Source organism: Enoplosus armatus, chromosome 8 (assembly GCF_043641665.1).
Source record: "Enoplosus armatus isolate fEnoArm2 chromosome 8, fEnoArm2.hap1, whole genome shotgun sequence".
Classification (NCBI taxonomy): Eukaryota; Metazoa; Chordata; class Actinopteri; order Centrarchiformes; family Enoplosidae; genus Enoplosus; species Enoplosus armatus.
The window spans coordinates 17134893-17160562 of record NC_092187.1 but is presented as its reverse complement, the minus strand read 5'-3'; the positions used below and the strand labels follow the sequence as shown (position 1 = coordinate 17160562).

At 44.3% G+C, this 25670-nt stretch overlaps 2 protein-coding genes across 3 annotated transcripts in view; both read right to left on the bottom strand.

The window, feature by feature from the left end:
* plxnd1 (plexin D1) overlaps positions 1-14866 on the bottom strand; it is a 59896-nt gene extending 45030 nt beyond the window's left edge. The window contains exons 1-5 of the mRNA XM_070910164.1: positions 13616-14866; positions 11589-11765; positions 8445-8576; positions 7604-7704; positions 3058-3187 (exon numbers count right to left, since the gene is read on the bottom strand). Of these exons, the coding sequence (XP_070766265.1) occupies positions 3058-3187; positions 7604-7704; positions 8445-8576; positions 11589-11765; positions 13616-14827 (1752 nt within the window). The 5' untranslated portion in view covers positions 14828-14866. The remainder of the gene's footprint in view (positions 1-3057; positions 3188-7603; positions 7705-8444; positions 8577-11588; positions 11766-13615) is intronic.
* A 2109-nt stretch (positions 14867-16975) lies between these two features.
* Positions 16976-25670, bottom strand: part of tmcc1a (transmembrane and coiled-coil domain family 1a) — a 31471-nt gene continuing 22776 nt past the window's right edge. The window contains exons 1-5 of one of the 2 annotated variants that reach the window (XM_070909959.1): positions 25331-25394; positions 23830-24087; positions 22910-23601; positions 20907-21042; positions 16976-19415 (exon numbers count right to left, since the gene is read on the bottom strand). In XM_070909959.1, coding sequence (XP_070766060.1) covers positions 19101-19415; positions 20907-21042; positions 22910-23601; positions 23830-24087; positions 25331-25369 — 1440 coding nt within the window. In that variant the 5' untranslated portion in view covers positions 25370-25394 and the 3' untranslated portion in view covers positions 16976-19100. Of the gene's footprint in view, positions 19416-20906; positions 21043-22909; positions 23602-23829; positions 24088-25330; positions 25395-25670 lie in introns of those variants that run through there. The other variant, XM_070909958.1, reaches the window with a different exon arrangement.

The following is a 25670-nucleotide window of genomic DNA, read 5'->3' as shown; positions in this document are numbered from 1 at the left end:
GAGACAACCTTGAGCTGAGCTTCCTGTTCCTCTGAAGGATGCCTGTGGACCAGGCAGCTGGTAGATCTATTACAGCCCAGCCAAACTGACCTACATAACAAGCAAATATCCCCAATTAATGAACCAATTAATGACCTGTCGTCTCTCTGCCTCATCTAATTATGAGCTGTAATTAAAGGTCAAATATATTCCAAGTGTCAAAATTCACTGAGCTAATTATCATGTTCTAATTATGCTTTTGTTACATGATATACTGACTAGAAGGAATGACTGAAAACAACACGTTTACATATCATAGCCCAAGTACGAAGCAGTCAGCAAATCCATACAACACAAGATATAGGAGAAGTGTATAAGATTGCAGGTTTGGACATGCTAATCATCCAAATCAAGAAGCTATTCATATTGAGTGTGTCTTGATGTTTGTATGAAAATTTGCATTTCTTTATTTGCACAGAAACTCATGAAATTGGAAGCATGCAGTTTATGTTTGTTATAATGTTACTCATTTGGTTGCTATAAATTTCCACAATATTTTTTAGTGGTTGATAAAAATCTAATTGGTTTTCCACAGCAAATGAGAGGGTAATACGGTTTGTACTACATACAAATCTTCATCGTATATTATTTCTGCAGTTGCATACAATAAATTACTGTATTTAAAAAACAAAATTAAATCCACAATCTGCACCAACAGACGTCAATCAAACTGGCACTTTGGAAAGCCACTGCAAATTAAATCTAAAAAAGACAAAGCAAAATGTTTTTCCTAAGCGCTTATTACTTTTTTTCATTTAACAGACACTCTTGGAGCTGTCAAGAATTTGCTGTAATTTTTTGCAGGTGTGAGTAGCTCCTCCCCTTTCTTTGTGAATTGGATTGTGCCACAACAGTGTCCATCAACAGCACCCTCAAGAATTAAGCACATTTGTTATGCATAGTGACTTTTTGCACATATTTTGTCACTTTCTCAGACATGCTCAAAACCCAGTCAGAATTACTATGTAGAACTGATTTGGGATATAGCAACAGAAGTCAATAGACACTAGAGACACTACTGTACATCAATGAACTGACCCTTTAAAGTCAGCGGTTATACCGTTAGATATGGCTGAAAAGGCTCGGCTCTTTGAGCTGTCAAAGAATCCAAACACCAACAATCAAAACCCCTCCCTCAATAAACACACAAACTAATGTTAGTGCTAATGCACTAATTGTGCTAAAGCTAACATGCTAATCTGGCATGCTAGTGCTAAACTAAACCTTTTACTTTTGCTATTGATTTAGGGACAGTATAAAAATTATTGGGACTGGGAGGGGGGCTGAATCTTATAATTCATTTCATAAAAATATATAAATAAATGCTATTTTCGTTGGACGCCACCAAATTTGTGACCGTGAACAGGCTGTGGCTGTCGGAGCACTGCAATATTTTCAAATGGAATAGTTTTATGTTGATGTGGTATGAAAGCGACAGGAATGCAATGGGAACTATGAACGTTCAAGTCCAGTCTGAGTACTGCTGTTGATGGAAAAGATGTTTGATAGAGCAGACACATTAATTCTTGGCTGCAAATATTTTGGATAAATTAAATTCTAAATGGATTTGCGTTACAGTACTGACTAGGGGCATTTTCCACATGATGTCAAGAGATTCGGGAAACTTCAATTTGCACAAATCCATTCATCAAATTTGAATATTTTATGTAAAATCTAGGCAATCTGAGCCCCCTGCACACATGTGGGACTTTCCTGTGCCTTAGTCTGCGCCAGGGCACAGGCACCAGCTGAGGCTTCTGAGGGGCTTGAGGACCATAATGTTTTTTCCTCACCCCCTTCATAATAGGAATAGTTTATAATAGGAAAACTTCATATGAATTAGATCTGATGGTGTTGCATGATATTAGGTATCTGACTGTCTTAAATTAGGCTACATGAATCTGAGCCGCATAACCAGAAACATTAACCAGGTATGTTTTAGAGCAGCAGCTGGAGACTTGGAGGTAACTTTTTCCTGCTGAGCCAAACAGCATCGACAAATATCAAAGTTAATCATTGTCAGTAAATGGTTAAAGTCACTGCTCACCGACAGGCAGGAGTGTATGGCATGCACTCTCACGCTGTGCCACCGGTAAGCTCTCCTTTTACACACAGCTGGTTTGGTGTTTTAAGAGCAAAGTGATACATGTAAACGAAGCTCACGGTGTCTCGGTTAAAGTTCAACTAACTGTGAAAGAACGAATGATTGAGTGTGCGTTCAGATCAGTTTGAGGACTGAAGGAAACACGCATGCAGAGGTGATCATAAGAGTAACGAACGGCCACAGTCACACATTCTGTTTCATTTCACGGATCAGAAGAAAAACTGGCAACGCGTGATGCTGAGCGTTAATCATATTATACTCTAACTTTGTGCAACACATTTAACTTTACTTAAGTTCAGCTTTCTCTTATGATACAGAATAAAGGAGCGACTTCACTAGAGACATTCAATCAATAATAACTAACAGGATGCATGTATTGTGTTCTTCAAAAATGGACATTTGCTACCTGTTTGATGATGATGAGGAAAATAAAGACATGATATGATACCATACGGTGAACGTGTTAGCAAAAAGTTGCGTATTTAGCTACACATCCAGCTGTTACAGAGCAACATAATCATCTATTACAAGTTGTGTTTCTGGCCACCTGATGAATGTCCAATATCTTGGTCTCCACCAACTCCTGAGGGAAATATCCAGGGATACATTCAATGGAAATATCTGTATCTTTACTGTTAAATGCTCCACTATGTTCACCGGATAGTAGTGTGCAACGAAGTTGGGGTGGCGGAGCTGCTGCAGCAAACAGTGGCATGACTTTATCAGCAGAGTAATAATAATAGCGTGTATAATAATAGTAAGAGGTGTCAGGTTATAAAGGTGGTCATGAGACACCAGCTTTAAATACCCTGCCCCCATTACAACCATAACTTGATGAAGAACAACAGTAATGTCTATTTGACTTGTGATATGGGTGTGATGGACAACAATGATATAGAGGGCGTTAATGATACCTTGATGTCTGCAGAGATGCTGATCTCCGGGGGTGTCAGGGTCATGGACGGACACTGCTGGAGGCCTTCACCCATGCCGATCCAGGAGCGAGCCAGCAGCCCCTGAGCACACTCCTTCTGGATGGTACATCTGGACAAAGACAGACAACAGACAGAAGGTTTAGTACAGTGGTCATATTTATCATATCATATTTAGGTGCAGATTAGATTACAGCACAAAGAGACAGGCGCACTTAGAGATTTCCTGTGCTGAACAGGAATGTCATGGAAACATTATGATGACATGACAAAAAAAACCCACACCGTTCCTCCTTAGCCTGCATGGAAAACTTGGCTGCATCTGAAAAGTTGGCGTAACATTTTTGGGGTTAGATTAGACACAAATAGTAATTGCTTGTCAATGCTACAGCTGGCAATCAGGACCTAGTCAGTCATTGGACCACCAGACTGGTGTGTGAATGCAGAGCTCTAAGGTCAACATGTTAAGCTTTGTGAGGAGAGGGCCAACTTTTGTGTTTCCATGTCATTCCAGGACTTGACGAATTCTCACCGTTGGGTTTCATGGTCTGCTTCCCACAGATTCATGAGGTGCTCTGGTCTCCTAATGTCACATTCAGACCTCAGCTGTCAGTTTGTCTGGCTCAACACAAGAGACTACTTGACTCTGGGTCACACACATTGCTATGGCAACCCATCCCGCAGGCACTGAGATCAGGGGCCGGTTACCGGATAGTAGAATAAAAATACTACAGATTCTTAATCTGTGTGGACCAACAGTGCATCCATGAACGTGTGTGTTTGTGTGGACATGCATAGAGCATGCAGTGTGCATGTGCCCATCTGTGAGTATAATGAAGGTCCAGAACAGATGAATTGTAAGAGGGCATTCAACAAGCAAGGTGGCCTCATGCTCTGACTTCTGCTTCACTAATGAACTTCACTGGCCGCTGGCACAGAGCTCAGTTCATCTGCAGTGCAGACTGGCAGGACAAAGTGACCTCAGAGTAAGGAGAAACCAAAGAGGCCCCATTTAGCAACGTCCTAACACGCCACATAATGAGTTTGGCACATCCCACTTCCCTCTCACACTTCCATAGTTGTTTTAAAATAAAGTGTGTGTGTATGTGTGCCCGCATGGCTGCAAGTGTGAGTATTTGTGTCCGGAAAGTGAATGTCCAGATTCTCAGTCCCATTGGCAGTGGGGGACTGAGAGGGGCCGTGAGGTCAGCTGCTGGACTAAAAATAGAACTGAGTGGCTCTGAAAGCCACACAAAAATCCCCTCGACACAAACAAACTCATAAACTCCGAACATAGAAAACTCAACACTAAAATGGATTAGAGATAAACAGTCTAATACACTGGAAATGTACCACTTGTTTAGCTATTGATTATGAGTATGGCTGGGTATTGTAAATGTTTTGATACTGCTGTCAGTATGATACCCGAGGTTCTGTACAGATAATTTAACAACTACTGAATGGGTTGGTACAAATGTTTGTATTCATGCTCCCCAGAGAATTGATCCTAATAACTTTGGTGACCTCCTGACTTTTCATCAAACGTCACATCATCGGATGAAAATTCTAATTTGTCCAACACTTTGGTTTATAAACAAACAACCGCAAAACTAATGACATTCCTACCAGCTTTAGATGGCGAACATGGTAAACATTAGTTACCACCAAACATCAGCATGTAAGCTTTGTCATTGTGGTAATGTTAGCATGCTGACGTTAGCATTTAACTGAGTACAGCCTCACTGAGATGCTAGCATGGCTGTAGACTCTTTAGTCTTGCTCTTCTCTATACCAAACTTCTTAAAAAAGAACTTTGCCAAAATAAAATAGAATAAAATGAGCAAAGTCACGACTTAAATCAGGGGGTATGTGACCAAAGACTGTGTAAACAAGACCTGACAAAGCATTCAATGCTAACTTTCGGTACTTGACTGTTCACATTTTGGTCAGCACTCAAACAGTATTGAGGCTTGATATCCCAGCTGAGATTATAATTACAAGCATTTGTGACAGCTAACCATGAATTACGTTATGATAATTGTGTTTTGAGATTTATTTACATTCCATTTTGAAATAACGGAGTAAAAAGACTTCCTCTTGGGTTACAATGGGTTAAAAGTGCCCTCCTTGTTTACCATCTAAATTTAGATTATCAAGTAAACTCAAGATTTTATCTTTAAGTACTGAATACCTCATAGATGCCACTTGTTATAAACTGAAGCAGGAATCCAGGAAACTCTATCTTACAATCTCAAAAGAAAAAAGACATGCAGTCTCTCATGACTTGCCTTCTAATTCAAACGACAATTTGATCAAGTGGAGCAGCGATGGGAAATAAATTAAAATCGCTTCTATCTTGTCTAAAAGGCTGGAACAACTAATATACATGCAATAAACATACAGTAGACACACACATACACACTCATCACCTGCCTCACTACTGCATGCTGACTTTTCAAGCAGTTCCTTAAAATAAACAGAGTCAACATATGCAGCTAAAATATGACCTGAGAAAACTCATCACCTCCCAAGTGTCTGTGCGTCAGATAGGGTGGGAAAACCAGTGAGACTGTTAAACAGCAGGAGAACATATGAGCTTCTAGCTGTACACGCAGGCACAGAAACACACACAAAGTCACTGTGAGACAAGCACATGCAGATAAGCATGGTAATTTGTGAATAGCTAAGACTGCACATGACGCATAATTTGATTCAAATAAAGATATTTAAGTGCTTTCTTGTGACATGTGGCAGATTAAACCAGCTCCAACATGAAAAGAGTGATCAAGGACTAAGCTCTATCTCTGGCGGAGAAACTAGCTCTCTCACTGTTTTTTAGAAAACAATGCTGACTCCGACGGGCGAACAGACATGTCTTCATGCTCGCTCTACATGCAGACGTGCTGAGAGACGTCAGAGCCATGCATAAAATCAAACAGACGCCCATAGAGACAGCGGTGGCTTCACAGATTGTGAGATAGTTCTCTAGTGGTCCTTTTTTTCCCCTCCTCTACTCAGTGTCTGTAGTCGTATCAGACAGGGAGGTGATGGAGGAGACCATCCACCCCCACACATCAACCCCCTGATCCCCCGGGCTCTGAGGCCACAGTGCCAGCCCAGCGGCCGGCATGACTGACCAAACAGTGCATCAAACACACACTCATGACATCAGCTCGCTGGCCTCCGAGAGCCAGACAGCGACACACACACACACGCTGACACTTACACACAGGCTCACACACTTTGACATTTCCTTGTCAAAAGAACCAGTGTGCACTCTCCCTCCCACCACCATCATCACAATCAACGCTCCTTTGTAGAGGGATAGAGAGGAGGACAAGGGCACTGGAGGAGGAGGAGACGAGGACTAGTGAGACAGAGAGGGAGGTTGAGAGAGGGACAGCTAAATTCTCAAAGCTACTGGAAAATACGAGGGCAAGAGAGAGGGAAAAAAAGGGAAGCCGAAGACAGAGAGAGAATCACGAGGGTAAAAAAAAATGCAGTGAAGCGAGAAAGGGACTGGGATAAAGAGACGACAGATAGATAAATAAGTAGAGGAGACAGGGAGATGACAGCGAGACAGTCTGACCACACACACACACACACACACACACACACACAAACACACAACTCTCATCAGTTCCACTCTTCCAGCTCTGAATGGCCCCTGGCAATGCCAGAGCCTCCAGAGCTGCGGCACAACTCATCATAAAATTCACTATCTCGTCTGATCTGCTTTAATCACCAAGCAACCGGCCGACTCACACACACACATACACACACACACACACACGCGCGCACACACAGACAGACACACGCAAACAAACACAGTTCGACACCACACATATTCTCCCTGAAAGCCAGTGAGCACAGAGCCAGAGAGCCGGTCCCGACAGGGCCCCATTAATCACAGTGTACTCTCTCGCTCGCTCACAGTAACACTTCAGCCAAGTCCGGCCCGTCACTCCCTCCCCAAACTACCAGAGAACCAGGGGACCGCTCCAAACAATGATGTTACTCCCCAGACTGAGGCCTAATGAAAAGCAAATCAATTCTGCTCCATCCCAAAAAACACACTCTCGTTGCTGCCAAGACTCATTCAGTCGATAGGCGACATTTTGAAATTGAGGATGATGAAAACCAACAGACGAGGCTCAGTGGTTTTTATGATTCAAACACTGAAAGTATCAAAAGGACAAGCTCAAATCATTTTATTATGCCATCAATCTGATCTTTTATTGCTTCAAAATGAGCATTAACTTAAATCAATCACTCACATAAACAGCTGCAGCTGGATCACTGCTTAAACACAGACAGTAGACATGTACACATTTTCTCAACAGATTATGGCAAAAAGCATGTGGCATGTGCGTGACACCAAAGCATATGATAATTTGATTGAATTATATGTGTTACTGGCAGCAGAAGAAGAGAGGCTGAGAGGGACAGAGAACAATTCTGTTAACTGGAGAGATGGAGGAGCAATAGACAGAGAAACAAAAACAAACTGTGTGTGTGTGTTTCTTACCGGTTCTCCAGAGTACACCAGCCACAGTGGGCGTCGCCTGCTCCCAAACAGTCACTGCAGCTCCTCCACTGGTCACACTCTGCCACTTTCACCCTGAGCATCTGAACACCACAGCACAAACACAGATGAAAACAACAAGATTGTTCAAGATTCATGCAGGCCCTTCACAGACAACTGGTGCTGAAACAATCGGCAGAAAACTACTCAACAACAATAATCATTTATCAAGCAAAAATACCAAATATTCCCTGGTTGATTAATAAAAAGAAACAGTCAAGTTGCAGTCTTACAGATAACTGGGTAACACTTTACTTAAACATTTAATAAGTGGTTTATAGCACACTACACTCGTTGTAAGCCGATATGAGGACATTTATGTACCATCCATAAGAGTTTATACACCAGCCTCCGCTTATGGAGCAGTTATAGCTGCTGATGACAATACATTTATAAACATATTGTGTTATAATATATATATATATATATATATATATAAACCATTTATTATATGTTTATAGACTACTTATAAATGCCAAAGGGATGGAGGGTGTGTGTGTGTGTGTGGGGGGGGGGGGGGGGGGGGGTGCTGGTGGTGCAGCCACATCCTGTCATAAGCACAACTTATGTTATGAAACATGGAAATGCAGCACCGAAACCTATTAAAGGTCTGTACACGCGACTATCTTCACCACAAATATGTGAGTGTTCAGTTAAATTGAGGCGAGTGAGATTGAGTGGATGTGAAATGCGGTCTGATTGTTGCTATTATGACTCCACTTCATGCCGACATGAATAACTCAGGGGAGAATCAACAGGCGTCTTGAGACCGAAGCCTTCTTACGTGGTGAGAGGTCATGAGGTAAAGGAAGTTGCTGTCGTTGGGGTCGAAGGTCATGATGTGGTGGACCGCTTCGCTGGCTGGCAGCCTCAGGGTCCACTGATTGGCCAAGGTCATGTTCGCCAGGAGGGTCAGCTGTGAAACAGAGCAGAGGACGCAGGTTGGATCTCAGTGTTGGAGCAGGTGCAGACCAACATTTTTGCTTCACATTCATACAAAAGAACTTCTCTAATATTGAGAGTTGCTCAGTATAACCAAAGTTTTTCTGTTGATCAAGCAGCTCAGGTGTTTTGCTCAGCAACACCTCAGAAGAAGCAGCTTTTTTTTTATTCACTTCCTCCACCTGAACGAGGCAGGGGATTCACGCCAGCAATCCACATCATGATAACTCCTCTAACTCGGAGGCAACTGCTACCTCGCACAAAGGTGTTTCAGCAAGATAAATAAATTTGTTTCTATGGAAGCTTTAGCTCCTCTGAACCTGCCTGAGATACACGAGACAGCAGCAAAAAAACTGTTTGTGAAACATATGTATGTATGTATAAACTGCCACATTTAATTAAGTGTATTTTTTAATCACAAATCTTTCATTTGAAAATATTTTTTCAGCCCTCAAATATATTCTAGGAGGTCCTTTGTTCAAGCGGTGTGCCTAATCTTGTTTTGGCCAAGCAGTGATTTATCTACACGCTGGCCTTCCTACAGCTCAAGATAATAAAACGGGCGACATGTTCTCACGTACGCACACACACACATACACACACAGAGCAGCGTAGAAAAACAAACTGTGCTGAGTGAGACTTCCTGTCACGCAGACAGTGAAAGCTCTTATTTCTGCTATTTGTCGGGTCTCCCTTCAATGGAGACATCCTGCCATCCTGAGGAACTGGCGAACTGACCGGCATCTGGTGACAAGCACGGGCTGTATCACTTCTCCATCCACTGAACACACAAACAGCCTCTCACACGTGCACACATACACACATAAAGCACATCACCACCCACTAAGACGCGCTGGTTAATGTTTAAACCAGAGCAGACAGAAGCTTAGTAAACCATTGGCTTAACCTGCGATGAGAGGCATTATCCCAACCTCCAAATATCACTGTCGTTTTTATAACACCACCCACCCATCTACACACACATACACATGCGCTCTCCTGCCTTGGAGATAGTGAGCAGCTACGTCTTCACCCCACACCGCAGTGACTACAAACACACACGCAGAGTGACACAGTGAGGAGCGAGTAAACAGCAGCCCACACACCTGGACAGGGAGCAGAATGGGAGCAGCAGAGGAGGAGACGCGAGGAGAGCCGTGGCACAGTGAGCCACCAGGTCAACCAACAAAACACCTGCTGTACTGGCAGGTCGCTCTGACTCTATTCTTTGTCTATCTGCCTGCAGATGAAAGACCCTATTCAACCAAGGAGTGCTCAGCTGCTGTGCGCTCATTCTGTGTGTGTGTGTGTGTGTGTGTGTGTGTGTGTGCGTGTGTGTGCTTGTGTGGACGTGTACCTGGGTGTAAAAGGAGAGAGAATAAAGACAGATGGAGGTGGGGCAGGAGAGAGAGAACAAGGGGGAGACAGAGATAAAGTCTGTTTGTTTGCAAAATGAATCAAAGGGCCTTTTATATTTGGGACGGAGTAAGAGAGGAGACAATGAAGCGATGAACTGAGAAGTGGAGGGGTGGACTGACTGACTGAAGGGAGTAAAATTGGACGAGAGTGAGCGAGATAAAGGCGGACACTGGGAGAGGCAGAAAATGGAAGTCAGCTGTAATGGGGAGGGAGAGACTTCATTAAAAAATGCATGTAATTACAAATTACTTCACTGAGGGCTCTCTCAAAGACAGTAAAAGAGGCCTAACTTAATCTCAACCACTGTTCCCCTGTGTTTAGTCTGAGCCAAACTCACAGTCAGAATCACATTACACACACTAACAGCACCATTAACCTCTGTAACAGCTCTATCCTCAGGGCACACACACATGCAGACACACACGCAGACAGACGCTGCCACACACACAGATACATACACAAACAATAACAGACACATAAAGCTATAAAGCACAGAGCCAGTTGTAACCCAAGGTCACAGAAAATACTATGCTCCCTATATATCAAGCTTGACTCGCATGCAGAGAGAACACACACATAAAGCACATAATCACAGGGTTTGCATTCATCTGAGTAAACACATGATATCACTAAACCACTCGCACTGGCCTACAGACAAAGTCAAACACCTAAAGACATCAAAACCTGCAATCAAGCGAGGAAACAGACGCACACAAACACGCTCATATGCACTGTTGCTTACACCATCCCAACCAATGTTGTGCATCCGGTATAAACCATCCAAAAACTAATTACTGCGTGCTCAGCTGGGGCTGAAACAGTGCCTTCATCTGGGGATGGAAACAAGGCCCAAACCCAAACACCCCTCCAGCAGAATGGGTTTAATGTTGTAAAAGGTACCAGCCTAATGTAAAACAATAGGGTCAAAAAGCTTTCAGAGTTGATGTCGTTTCCGCAGAATGCTGAGGAGCAGCTCGCGGCGCTAACGGGCCCGGCTGCTGCTTAGCAAGCTCAGCCAGGGGTGACCAGGAATGTGGCTGAAACAGAATTAAGGAATGCTGTTAATTGGACCTTCTGCAGATGTTCTAAAGCTGAGGTCGCAGACCAACACACGGCAGACTGAGTCATACGCCGTCAACCAAATCTTGTTAAACATCTTTCTGGTGATCTCGCAGACTATAACCAGGTCTGAGGAACATTGGAGCACATGATTAGGACTTCTCAGGGGGCCGTGACGGGTGATGGGTGAGTGCAGCGAGGGGGTTGAGGGGGTGACAGTGCTGAGAACCTACCAGATGAAAGCAGACATTCCTGTTCATTTTGTGTTGCATCAAACACCTAACTTTAGTTCATTGACTCAGCAGCCACATCAGAGCAGCACTTTGTAACTGTTACTGTTATAGTGTTTCCAAGCTTCAGGGCTCAATCACATTAAAAATATTAACTCCTTTCAGTGGTGACCATCTGCTCCAGCTGTGGGCCTGCGTTTATGTTTGTTAGGAAGGTAGTAGGAAGTTTCTGTGTGTGTGTGTGTGTGTGTGCTGGTATTCATTCTTATGTGTCTCACCTTACGAAGTCGTCCATTACTGGTTCCCAGAAAAACCACAGTGTGGTTGTGTACATCGTCCACAGAGACTGAACTGAGACCCGGGTATTCAACCAGAGGTATGGCCCTCAGGGGTCTCCGTAGGGCCAGAGGGTGCTGTAGGTGGGCCGCACCGCAATCCAGCTGCTCGGGCTGCAACTAGAAAATGAGAGAGAGCGAGAGATCAATGCTCATCAGCTCTCATAAGGAGGCACCACGTACAGATTAGAGAGAACAGAGCACAAAAAGAGCGCCGTATGATGAAAGTGAAGTGGAAAACAAGAGCTGATAGTAGCTATCACAACGGTGCTGCTCATTCTCCTAAATCACTCTTTAGACATCTCAGTGAATACTTGAAAAGGGCTTACAAGGGTCTTCAACACTCATAAGACTCTGCTTTTGTCAAATCCTGAGCGGGCAATGATAAAACATTAGTGCCATGCATGGATGAGCACAAAAATCTATTGGGAATTCTCTGAATATTTTAGAGCATGCACAGGCGGAGAGAAAAAAAGAAAAGAAAAGAATTAAGCACAGTGGATATTTGTAGAGTCGTTTCCCACGGGCCCTTCTGCCCGCGGCCTCATCTCTCTTATCATAAATTGTGTCTGGCTTTCCCTTGCTGCTGGCCTTCAGACTACAAAAAAGATCACATTTCAGCGGCCATGGCACAAACACAAATATACAACTTAAGAAAGACTAACTTTATTCTGTGAGGTTGTATTACAGCAAAGGGGGGGGGGGGTCCACGCTAAAACACTTTGAACTGAGCAGTTGTCTTTCTCACAAAGGCCTGTGGGCCACTGGAGATAGTACTCAGAAAACTGGTCACGGGAGGAGTGGCCCCGGGATCGCAGCCGACAAGACAGTGCCAGCGAGGAGGGCAACTTTCTGACCTGACAGCACTGTGGTCGCGAGACAGCCTCCTTTGACCTCAGCTCTGTCAGTCAAAACCGCCACAATGAGAAGCTGGAATTTCACTGCATTCCTATGAAACAGTGCAACGTTTTCTCTGCCTTTATCATCACACACCATCAACACAAAGGGGAAAACACAGGGGGCAAATATAGTGTGCAATGCTTAGGTTTCCTTAAGGGCAAATGTTCATTTAGGTATGCGAGTGGAAAGCAAGGAGGTAAAAACACTAGATGATATCTGACTATGTGTGTGACAAAGCCGCTATTTATTCACTATCATTCATTTATTCACTGATTTGTGCTAAATTTGTGGTTGAGTTGTAGTTGGTGGCACATGCTCTATAAAAAAGAGACATTTCTGAGGTTTAACTAAAGAAACACAGTAAACTATTGACCCCTTCCTCGCTCCATATTTGATAAGACAGGGAGCTGCTGGATGTGAGAGGAATCTCACCCTTCCCATAACCCCCAGCGCGGCTCTGGAGCATTTTTCCAGCTATCATGACCTCTACTCGTGACATGGGAGATCCTCTCTCCAAGTCATGAGCCTTGGGGCTAAAGAGGATAACCACTGTGAGCAAAAAAATGGAAGCTGTCAGAGAGATACAGCAGTCATAAATGAGTCTGTCTTATTTTGTAGGGTCAGAACAACTGGTGGGGCCTTCAGATTTTGTAAATCAGAAGCAGAAGCAGGTTTATTGGCCAAGATTGTTATGGGCACACAAGGAAAACTCTGGGCTGCAGAGGTAGAGGTAATAAAAAGGGTAATAATTAAACTAAAGCTCCAGTTTTCATCATCTCCAGGAGGCTTCCTCCAATGGGGATATATCTGCTTTGAATCCAATAATGTTTACAAAATAATGCAAAGTTAAGAAATCAAAACGTAAAGGAAATAATAAAATAATAAAGCATTTCAGTTTTTCTATTGTTCCCTTGATGTGAATGTTGTCACTTATTCTAGAATAAGTAGAAAACTTGGCTCAAGTGGAACTACCTCAGTTACTAAATTAGACTTTTAGACCAATGTCACTTTTTTGCAACACGCCCACATGAAATGAAATCAAACTAAACTAATTTCCCATGAGGCCTTACCACCAGGTTTCCCTTCTGGATGCAGGCTGCCCCGGAGCCCTGGATAACGCTGTCCAGCACCTGAACATCGCTACTGGGAGAGTTGGAGCAGTTCCTGCGGCCTTGTCGGATCTCCTCCTCGATGTCTCCAAACTTGAAAGCACACAGAGCGGACTTTCTGTCCCCCTTGGAAAACACTCCAAACAGGTAGGGCTCGGCGCTCTTCCCGGCGCCTGTGTGGATCTCCGCGGGGTAAACGGACAGCAGCCGGTTGTAAATGTTCCCGTTAAATCCGCACTGTAGAGGCATCTGGATGTAGGATTCCGTGAGCTTCCTGCTCTCCGGCCCGGAGGGTTTTCGGGGGTTCTCGGTATCCAGACAAATCCTGGCGAGGATGCTGTTGGGCTGGCTCTCCTTGTGGCCCATTTTCGCATCATTATTGAAGGCGATGTAGGAGTAAGTCTTCTGGATGAACGCGTGGACGAAGTTCAGCTTGTTTTTGGTTTTAATGTCTTGTTTGATCTTGAACACATTGTCCTCTGATGGGTTAATGTCATAGGTGAAAAGTCGTGATAAATCCTTGGTATTCAAGGAGCGGATGGCGATCTCCGGGGTGTTTTCAAAGCGCAGGTCCTCCTTGCTGTGGTTCTTTGGGAAAAACTGGGTACCAGCCCCTGTGTACGTCGCCCCGACAAGAAGCCGGGTGTTTCCCCCGTGGCTCTTGAAGATGAGCCCGACAGTGGATGCGTTCGGGTGATTGGCAGCGATGTTGAGCATGCTGGGGAAAATAGTCTTCTCGCCCTGGGGTGGGAACTCCACCGCTATCTCCGAAATATTCCCCATTTTCCGGAGCTCACAGAAGCCTTGATAGACGGACCCACACACCACCACGACCCCTTGCTCTCGGTCCAGCTTCAGCAGCTTGTTGTAGTTGTCAGTGAGGGATTTTGGATGCTCGCACGGAGCCTGGGGCAGCTGTGGCGCATGGCACAACAGGTTGTCCTCCACCGGCCCGGTCCTCTTCTCCACCTCGATGCTCAAGGTCCCGTTCAGCTGGTAGACTGTGTTGACGGTGGCCAGGTAGACCTTCCTGGACACCGGGTCCACCACGAAGTTATTGGTCTGATTTGGAGACGCGAATGCCTGTTGGATGTGCAGCGCGCTGGCACTCCGGCGCGTCTCCAAAGCCAGGACGCCGAGGAGCAGAACAGCTATCTCTATCGAAGGAGGCATTTTTCCTTCTGACCGGCTTCCGCGTGTTCTGTGCCGAGGGGTGCATTGAGCAAAGACAAAATTGTGTGTTTGTTCCTACTGCGACAATCCGAGAGGAAAGGCTGTTTCCTGCTCAACGCCTAAACCCAGAATGACGCGATAAGCGAGTCGTGCTTCCTTTTCAGGCTGCCTCCTCTGTCCCTCTCTGCCCACCGTGCAGCTCAGCAGGCTCTCCCGAGGCACTCCGAGACACAATACCACGTCGAGATGTTTATGATCCTCAAACAACAGCGAGACAAATAGTTAAAGTTGATATGTTGATGCGCATTTTCTGGTAAATGTCCTTCCCGCAGAAAGGTGATCAGACTTATTTGGAGTCATGTGTTAATCCGGTTTATTCAAGAATCTGCATTAATAAAGTGCACATTTAAGTAAAATCTGGACTTTACTGGAAACAGGGGCGTCAACTGATTCAAAGCCCCTCCAGTCAAAGCCCTCCGTCAGGCCACCCAGCTGTGACTGATCAATGTACAATTACTAGATGTAGCTCACTAAATTATTAGAGCGAATTAATTCCAAATGTCATTTTTTCATTTTGTCCAACTACATATGAAACTAATCTGTTCTGATCCAACTACAAGATCAAACATGAACTACTTCTGATATGAACTTAATTCTAGATATTAACTTATTGGAGCTGTAATGCGAGCTCGTCCTGCCACATGAAGTTGTAACGACCATCCTCTGGTCCTTTCAAGATGGGCCACTTGATGAATCTCCGCCCCTGCGTGGTTCCGCTCATCTCGGGGTTAATGACGGGTCACAGTCCCACCTCCTGTGCTCCCCAGTCCCTCGGCTCTCAGATTAGTTCTGCAGATCCGGAGGGTTCCGTTTTGGGCACATACGGCACGGTAAGCACCGTGAAAGTGCTACCAGATGGGCACATCAGCACACCTTTCCGGTGTTTGACATTCACATCTATCCAACATAGCTTTCTTGCGCTTTACCTCATAAATATTCAAGCGCAACACATGCGCCCCCACTCAAAAATGCACGAATATGGTTAGCATTTGTGTCTCTGGATGGAGTGTGCATATGCTCACATCTCTGAATAGAAACGAGTGATCCCTAGTAGGGAGACGACCAGGAAAGTGTCAGACACTGCATAAATCAGTTTGCAGGCGAGCCCGAGAAGTGTTATCTCTGAATACATGCAATAATTAAAGTTGATGCTAAATCGTGCGCAATCGCCTGTGCCTATTTACTGTGGACTCCTCTGGGGACAAACTCACTCTCTCCTCTCGCGGCTCCCCCAGTCACCACTGCAGCTTTCAGTGGGGCAGATAAGTGCGCCCCGTGTTTACCTTGGCGCACAGCCACGCGCATCAAATCTGGCAGTGTAGAAAAGGAGGAAAGCGCTCTGATAAAGTGCAACATAATGACCCCCCCCTCCTCCTCCTCCACTCCCAACTGCACAGCACAATGAGATACCAACGGTCTCAACACTGTGCGCGTGCGTGTGAGCACGAGCCTCAGCAGGCAGTGGGTAGGCGTACATGAGGTCCTGCAGGAATAAGGCTCGGTGTGGGTCAGAGCTGTCAGCATCAGATATCACCGGCGAGGTGCGACTGAGTGCTGCGGTTTGGTGCTGCTCAATCAAACACGACATTCAACAGAATTAAGGTGTGTGTGTGTGTGTGTGTGTGTGAGAGAGAGTGAGAGAGAGAGTGGTAGAATAAAGTGGGGGAGACGTGGTCTCCCCTGTGTTTATCATGAAAATATTGTCCCTGGTGGCCCACTCTTTGGCAGTAAGACTGTGGTTAAAGGGGCCTTCCACCCAACCTGTTTCCTTCCTGATAAGGAGTGACACCTCCTTGAGTTCAGACCCCCACATCCCTTATAACAGACCATTCACACAAACTAAACACAGCCATGGGGAGAAAAATAAGAACATCTGAGGACATACAAGGCAAAAGATCTCCATCTAGTGGTTACATGACGAATCTGCAAGAGGTGACTCCTTAAAAAGGGCGATTCAGACCACAAAATGCGTGTGATCAGACCATCCCGCAGTAACAAAATTCCCAAATGTAGACATACACCCCAACAATAACAACACACACAGACATGAATTCAAACAAGTCACTTTTAAGAAATCGTGACGGCTCATGAGTAAGTCAGGAATGCACTTTATTTATTCCACACTTAGAAAAGGACATCAGAAGGCACTGGAGTGGTTTAGCACACAACCCTACATCATAGGTGTCACTGCAAGGTCAAGCTAAGGTCAAAGGTCAGCTCACTCTCAACTTATCTGCTGTACCCGCCTTGGCAAAATTGAAATAGATCAATAATTTTACTTGCTGCCATTTTAATTGCGCGTTTGACTCGAGAGGAATCAAGTTTAACGATATTTTGAACTAAATTCCTCTCTGTGGGTTTTATCTTTAGACAAGGATGACAGTGATCCTGACCTGAGTCAACTCTTCTTATCCCACTGACGTCTACTGTCTAAAGAGTGACAACCTTTGAAGCCTCTATCAAAGCCTTCTCAAGCCTCAGCCTGACCTGTGCGTTATCTAGCCGTGTGCTAAAGTGCAGCTGTACAGTTCAAAATGATCTCACTATCTGTTAGGAAATCAGCATCTCAGCTTGAAATGCAGGGTGAACTATTTAATGTGCTAGGTCATCTTGTTGTGTCCTTGACTTAGATGAGTAAGAGAGAGAGAGAGAGAGAGAGAGAGAGAGAGAGAGAGAGAGAGAGAGAGAGAGATCATAAGAAACGTAGAGCCAAGGAGCTGTACTCAGGGAGGCAAAGTGCAGAAACACACGACTGAAGATCTGGAGTCAAGTTCATGTTCAGATTGTGAATTCTCCCTTGAAAAAGTTATGTCTCCCAAAAAGATACATCCTTGACTTCCAGGCAAGACATTCATGACATATCTGAATAAAAGCAAGACCTGCTGAGAAACCTCCCCTTTTTTTTCTTCTCAGCTTGGACCCTTTGGGTGCTCATGCACCCCTGGGTAGACTTAAGGTTTGGCACTAGGTGATTACACCATAAGATAGTGTACTTGTAGAAAAAGAAGGACGGCTACAAAGATAGCACGCAGGGAGAGAGTCTGATGAATAGTACAATATCACATACAGGCAGTGTGCGTTTTGACTGGCATGGCAGTGGAGACGACTTGCACTGTAGATATGAAGCAGCAGCATTCCTGTTCCAACTGAGAAGGAGCTGGATAAGCACCAGTGGCTCTTTCCAAACCTGATCACATCAAATATGGCGGAGGGAGGGGAGGCAATTATCCTGTCAAATTGATTTTACCGGGACAATGGCCCTTCGTCATTGCTTTTAAAGCAAAACTGGTTCCTATGTCATTTTTCTTAATGAAAACACACAGTATTGTTTACATGTTGCAAATATGGCAGACGCTTAACAACAACCAGATGTTCTCTGTGTGTTTGTGTGCTGTTTCCATGGTGAGCTTTTCCCTCTAAAGCTGGCCCATTCTGTCTTTAGGTTTCATTGATAATATCTCCCCTATATAACACAGTCTTACTTACTTTAAAAAACAAATAAGTAAAAGCATTTGATCTTTTCTATTAGAAATTGTAAGGAAGCACAAACAGTCTCTAGTCATCATGACACTCAAAGGTCACGGTCAGTCCTTCAAAATGTTCCGTCTGAACAACATTTCATCACAGCAAGACAGGAGCAACTCCCAGTAAGGTTTTCAGCCATGGTTCAGATTTACCAATCACAGCTAGGTAAACGTTCTCTTCCTAAAGGCAATCAACCACATTATCACATTTGCAAGTCTCTACAATTAGACTGGGCCTTTCGGGCGATTCGCCAAACCCCAGTTTCCTGACTAAACTCCTCTTCATGTCGAGTTAGAGGAGTGAAATGCTACATGGTACTGAATAAAATAACGTCTGAAATAAAAATAACATTATTAGAAATAATACATTATAATTGATTAAACCCTAAAGATAAAAACAGTACAATGATGCATTCTGTGAGGGGTAGCAACGCAACAGTTCATTTTCAAAAAATGTAAACAGTCTCGTCCTTCCTAAATCACAATCATGAGTGTTCTCAACTTTACTCTGCTTCTTCCTCTTTTCTTCTTGATTCCATGCCGTGTCCGAATGTGCTCAGCCGAATTTTTCAGCGCCCGGCCACGCAGCCACCCTAACGGCAATCCCGTTCTTCAAACTTCCTGCATGACTGCAGCTACAGTTACATCGCGTGGTGTCAACAAAGCAACATGTGCTGGCCTCAATCTGGTCATCCTGGGGGCTGCAGAGCGCGGTGCGTGTACCCCGATAGAGCGTCCCAGTTTCTCCACAAGAAAGCCAGCAGGAGGATGAAGAGGAGGGTGGAGAGCGAACGCGAGCGTGTCTTCATCAGGGGTACCACACAGTTGGCCACAGTTGAGACAAAGACCAGAAGGACAGCCATAAGGGCCAGCAGCACGTTGATAAGTTTTCCCAGGAGGGTGCGGGCTGTGGCATTTTCCAGCCCCTCCAACTGGACGACCTGCTGTTGTTGCTGCTGGAGCTCCATCTTAGAGATCCTGGTCTGACACGCCTCTAACGCCTCCTGCAGAGGACACGCAGAAGAAAAAAAAACACTCCGCAAAGTCACCTTCTTCATTAACATAAAAACACACATAAGAACCACAACATACTATACACTCAGTGGCCACTTTACTGGACTGCATTATATTGAAATGTGTTAAATATTCTTCCCCTCTCATGTTTGCAAATAGGATGGACAAAACATTGGAAACACCTGTCAGTATAATGCAGTCCAATTCAAATCCACTGCAAAACTACAACCTCAATAATAAACATACAGTTAAATCAAAACCTCTCTGACAGTGTCAATCAAAACTGAATATTATTATCTTTTTAAAAGTAGAATTTATGGCTGAGCTGTTGCATTAGATTTTCTAGGTGTCCCTAAAAGAGTGGCCATGTTTCATAGACCTCTACCGCCCCCTGCTGCTGGGAAAGGAAATGCAGTCAAGGGGCAACTTGAACTGTAAATACACTTCATGCAGGCATACACATGTGAAAACACACATGCAGGAAAGGACAGGAGTACTGCGAGTCATCTACAGGAATGCTTATGTTTTGAAAAAAAATGAAAAGCCGATGGACTTGCTGGATTGTCTGTCTCATCTTCCTGTTTACAGTGTCCACATGCACAATGAGATAATGCCCGTAACTGTTGGAGTGCTGTGTGTCCACCTCAAACTTTCAGTTCACTTCAGACTGACACCATGACGTCTAGTCTGAGCAGCCCACATCAGCTTACTGCTAAATAAATCAGTAAGTTAGAGAGGCTGAGCCCTCGTCAGCACTTTTCCTTGCAAGACTTCTTAGTGTGGAACGGCAGAATGAAATAAAGAAGACACAAAGATATAATGATAAGGATAATTACAGACAACTACATATGAACCAGCAATTTGTGATATATTTTACATGATTAAAGCTCAAATATTCATCACTGTGAAATGTCATTTTGTCACTCTTATTTTGACAGTAGTAGAATTACCAAGGCATTGTTATCGATCTAGCTAACGGGGGCTATCTGGCTAAGTTCAGTAGCAGTTGCTGAGCATGCAAAGAGGTTGGGAGCATGGGGTTGACTGGCTGACTGGCCAGGGAGCAGGGCTTAGTAATGTAATAAAATACTGATTATTAACCAATTTTTTTTTTTATCTTTTCACGTAATATATGCCAGTTAAAAAATATGAGGTTAAAATCAAGTCAAAACAATACTAAGTGTATTGCTGCATCTGTATAAGATGTAATGCTGCTGTTAATTGTGTGTGTTTTTCAGGTATTTTGCTTGACTTTCAATGACTCAACCTGTCAGAAGTGACGAGAACCAGAACCAGCCATTTAACTGAACACTTTGCTTTATCCTTTAAAATGTCTTATCATCCCTTCCTGACAATTAATTTGTACAGCAGACTGACATTTTTGAAAGACACAATTTTAGAGAGAATATGAAAAATGTAATTCCGACTGAGCTGATTTTTAAAGCTATCATGGCCGGCGTGCTTGTGCCTGACAGACAGACCTGTATGTCTCTGGCTCTCTCGTACGACTGGTAGGCGATCTTCTCCTCCATGCTGGCCAGCTCCTGTTTGAGGTTGAGGATCTCATTCTGGTGAAGTTCTGTCAGGTCATTCAGCTGTTCCTCCAGACGTTCACACCTGAATACACACACACACACACGCACGTGAGAGTCTGGGGCATAATTAGCTTAGACAAAGAAACACATGCAGGAATTAGTAAAAACAGATCCTGAAGGCATCTGACCACATGGCACCTGACCGAACTGATGACTCGCCCTGACAAGATTAGGACATGCTTACTCATCTGCTGATCCAACTGGCCAATCAGAGAGAGTCAGCAGTACGAGACTGGCCAATGGGAGGTAACCAGCGGGAGGAGAGGGACCTATACCGCTGTTTATTTTGGCAGGCACATACAATTGAATGGAGAGCATCGGACAAGAATAGACAGGAGACAGCCCCTGTGTAGGTTTCCTTTTTAAATTAATTTTACTGAATATTTCAGGTTGCTAACATAAAGAAGATGTAGTATGTAATGTGGGGTGATGGGATGTGATTTAAAAAGCTTTGCTTGTTTTATTTTACAAATTGTATCTTTAGAAATCGAATTTTGTCAAAATAAACTAGGCCTTCAAGGCCTCATATCTTTTTTTTTAAATTTTATACACTAAACAATTAATCTATTTCTTGAGAAAGAATAAATACATTCATCTAGGGCTGTGACTACCCATTATTTTCATTACCAATTAATCTACAGATTATCTACTTGTTTGATCTATAACATGTCCGAAAACGACGTGTTTCCAGAGCCCAAGGTGATGATTGAGGTCTTCAAAACACAAAGACATTAAGAAAGACCAGCAAGTATTCACATTTGAGAAGCTGAAACCAGTGAATTTCTTGCATTTTTGCTTAAAACATTACTTGAAAAGATGATTAAAATTGTTGCTGATTCATTTCATGTTGATCGGTTTGAATTGTTTCAGTTCTACATTCATCAACCATGAGAATAATGTATAATGAATAATAATAACGTTATTCTCAGCCCTGGTTAAGAAAGTCCCATTTTAGGCAAAGGATACATTCAGTCTCTGAGGGGCTGTTTAGCAACATGACTAGTTTATGAGCGATTATTCCCAGCGGGCAGGCTGAGAAGAGCTCCTTAGTGGTCATTCACACAGACTCATATGGACATTTTAGGAAGAAAAATGCTTTCACTATGTAAGCTGCTCACAATATCTCCCCTCCTTGCCATTGTCCTGCCCTTTTAATCTTTGTGCCCTTTTGTCAAAACATTCTGGAGGAATGCAAGTGTGTTTTTTAAGGCCAACTGCCCACAGACATACCAAAACAAAAGAGCTGCACAGAGATGTCCGAGTCTGAGAAGAGATATGCAGAGCTGGGACAAGGGCTGAAGTAACGCCAAAGATGTTTGCACTTAGAGGACACTTGTGAACTGCGCAGGTGTGTCTGTCACTTGTGCTAAATTTAAATGTCAACTGCTGTCTTAAAACAACAAATCTAAATATCTTTTCTCGAATGCAGCGCTGAGGCTGTTAACGCTTCAACACACAGTGCAGTCTAAATGCTAAAGCTACTTGTTGGGGCAACAATTAGTTATTGTAATAGTGCTGTTTATGAGGGGATACACATAAGAATACAACTGCTACTCAAAATCTGTATAATGCACTGACAGTGGAACATATGCTTTGTAAGAGCAGCACCTTTATGTAAGCTTTATATGTTTATAGAGAGGAGGTCCAGGTCAAGGTCTTGTTTTATCTACTGAGTGTTAGCTTTGATAAAAGAGCTCTCTAGAGCACAAGCAGGGCGAGTGTTGCCTGTGATGATACAGCAGCACAGCGATACGAATGATCAGTATGTGTTCAAGAGTATGTTTCCAAAAACAGTAGTTCTTCCTGATTACACACTTTTGGGCTTTCAGGGGATTTCTTGTGCTAAATTGGAAATGATCCAGCATGTATGATACGTTTTCTCTCTGTACCTGAAGCGCTCCTCCTGCAGTGCTTGCATAACAACTGTGTAGTCTCTCTGATAGTGGCTCTTCAAACCATCAAGGCTCTCCTCTAGCCTCGACTGGCCCTCCCTCAGCTCCTGCACCTCCTGCAGCAGCATGTCCAGGCTGGAGCTCTGGCTCCTCTCCAGTGTGTTGCCCTTGGAACTGGGGGGGCCTCCTGGGGCCCCTGTGATGCTGTTGGCCCCGGCTGAGCCTGACGTAGCACTAGAGCAGTCATCCTCGCTGCCATACTTGGGACTGGGCTGGAGGTGGTGCCCAGCATTTCCCAGTGAACGTCCGCCAGCCCCCGTCACACCTTCTTCCACTGAGGGGTCGTCCAGGGAGTCTTTGAGTGAGGGGATGTTGTCAGCGCTGCCAAATTTGTTGCGAATTAGCGAGGCAATCTCCCGGGGTTTGGAGACTACGGCCCCGGCGGCAGAGTGGGTGGCCTGGGAGAAGCTGGAGAGGCCTCCCTTCACGCTGTCCACCACGCCTTCACTGAAGCCCGTGACTTTGGCTCCAACATCCTTCAGGCCCTGCTGCATGTCCCGCAGAACATCTTTGGGCTGGCGTGGGATACCGTTGTGTTCCACTTCCCGCAGCTTCCGGTGGTAGTGCTCCAGTTTCCTTTGCAGCTGCTGGATGGTCTGCGCTGACTTCTGGTTCTTTTTCTCAAACACCTGACAGCCACAGAACAGGGAATAAACATTACACTGCATTAATCCACTCCACCTCAACACATATAGTAAGTTCCCTTCCTCTCTCTCGGGACAAACAAACTGAACAAACAGGTTTAGTGTTAATGCACTGATTGTCACATAAACTCACTAGCCTGTTAAAAAAAGCAAATTAGTCCTCTTGATAAATCTTTTATTTAAAATATACATATCAATAGTTTGATATTTTACCTGTTTGATGCGTGTGCTTTGCTGTTTGTCAGCATTGTTGGCCAGCTTGAGGTACTCTGCGACGTTGTCATCCCTGGCTGTCTGCTCGATCTTAATCTGCTCTGTGAGCTTGAGGATTTTCTGCTGCAGCTGGGCGATTGCCTGCTTAGTGCGCTGAGGGTCTGGGGTGCTATCCTCACCTCCCGGGTAGGAACCGTCTGCCCCGCATGAAACAGCCAGGGGTGTTTGGCCCAGCCCGGTCACCTCCAGCCGGTCGATCTGACGTGAGGACACAGGGAAAACAAGAGAGGGAGATTGGGGTAGGTAAAGGGTCCGAGGAGGGAACGAGGGATTAAAGTGGAAAACAAAAGGGAGGAAAAACAGGGAAGAAAAAGTGTGAGTTGCATATTGAGGGTTCTTAGTCATTTTGCTGACACACACTAAAAACAAAGGCTTCTGCATTTCTGCAGCCAGTTGCCTGGAAAGAGGGCAAATTGAGTAAGTTGAAAAAGCCACTTGCGGTCAGTGTCTCTGAAGAGGAAGATGCAAGAAATTAATTTTTCATTTCGTTTTACAAAGAAAAGAAAGTGTAACAAAAAATATAATAATACAATTTTCAGCACATCCATATAAAACTCAAAACATCCAGGTGTGAAATCCAGAGCTATCCGCAAGTCATTTTTTTCCCTTTGGTGGAACAGGCAAGAACAAAATGAAAATCAGACAAATCTCTATTCTTGTTTGTTCAAGGAGCGACGATAAGACTGACAGGATATTACATTTTTGTTTACAAACAGTTTCACAGATTAAGAATATTTGTCTGAGTCGCTTTTTCAGATACTGACCCGATTTTGTCAATAAGCCACAAAGCATTTGTGTAAAAATCAAAGACACTATCTAAATTGGGTTTTTCCTGTTTTATTTCCCCACACAACTAGATAACTCTACCTGAGAAGATGATGAACTTACTAGCACCTTCAATCACAGGCAAGCCAATGTGATTCATTTCCTCAAACACCTCAGGGGGAATAACACACACAACACTGCGCTGCTGCTGGAGATATGTGCTTGAGGGGAGGATTGTGATCAAAATATTCTTCTCATCACTGAGCATGCACACAAGATAAGCAGCTGAAGCTGACTGTACACCACGGGGGCTCAGAAGCCATCCAGAAAAACGAAAAGCAGAGGACCAGGGAGCGAGTTAGAGCAGATTCGCACCGGTGAGTTATTCACCTAGGCATCCACCTCTCACACATCACTCAGCCTCCAAATAGGCTTGCCATTATTACTACTCCATAACAGGTAAAAACGAGCCTCACCTGCATGAGTAATTGATGACAGACACCACAGTCAACAACGCAAACCGCAACGCATCCGGGACAAAACCAAACCTCTAGATCAAACTTTATTTGTGTTCCAAGAGATTTCAAGTACAGAGAAATTACCCAAAACTAGCTCTCTTTGAAAAGTCATCCTGGCACAAAAGCAACCTCAACGTGCGCAAAAAAAAGCGGCTCACCTTTCCATTTGTCAAACGGAGGAATTGTTCCCAGTGCATTGTCCCCAAAGTGAAGGCGTGTGTATTTTCATCTGTCCTGACACTTAGAATGAAACAGCTAAATCCCACCCTGTGAAATCCCCCGCGCTGATTCCTCCAAGTTTCGCCTCCTGTCGCTCCAACTCGCGGAGCTTGTTATGAAAGTTGAAGCGCACCTGAAACTCAACTGGGCAGTGCAGGAAGCTCCGCCCCCTCCCCTCCCGCACAGCTGAGGGATGACATCATCCTCTGAGCTGCCGTCAATCAACCTCATTGACGGCGGAAATAGCTCCTCCGTCAGGGACTTTTTTTTGTTTTACTG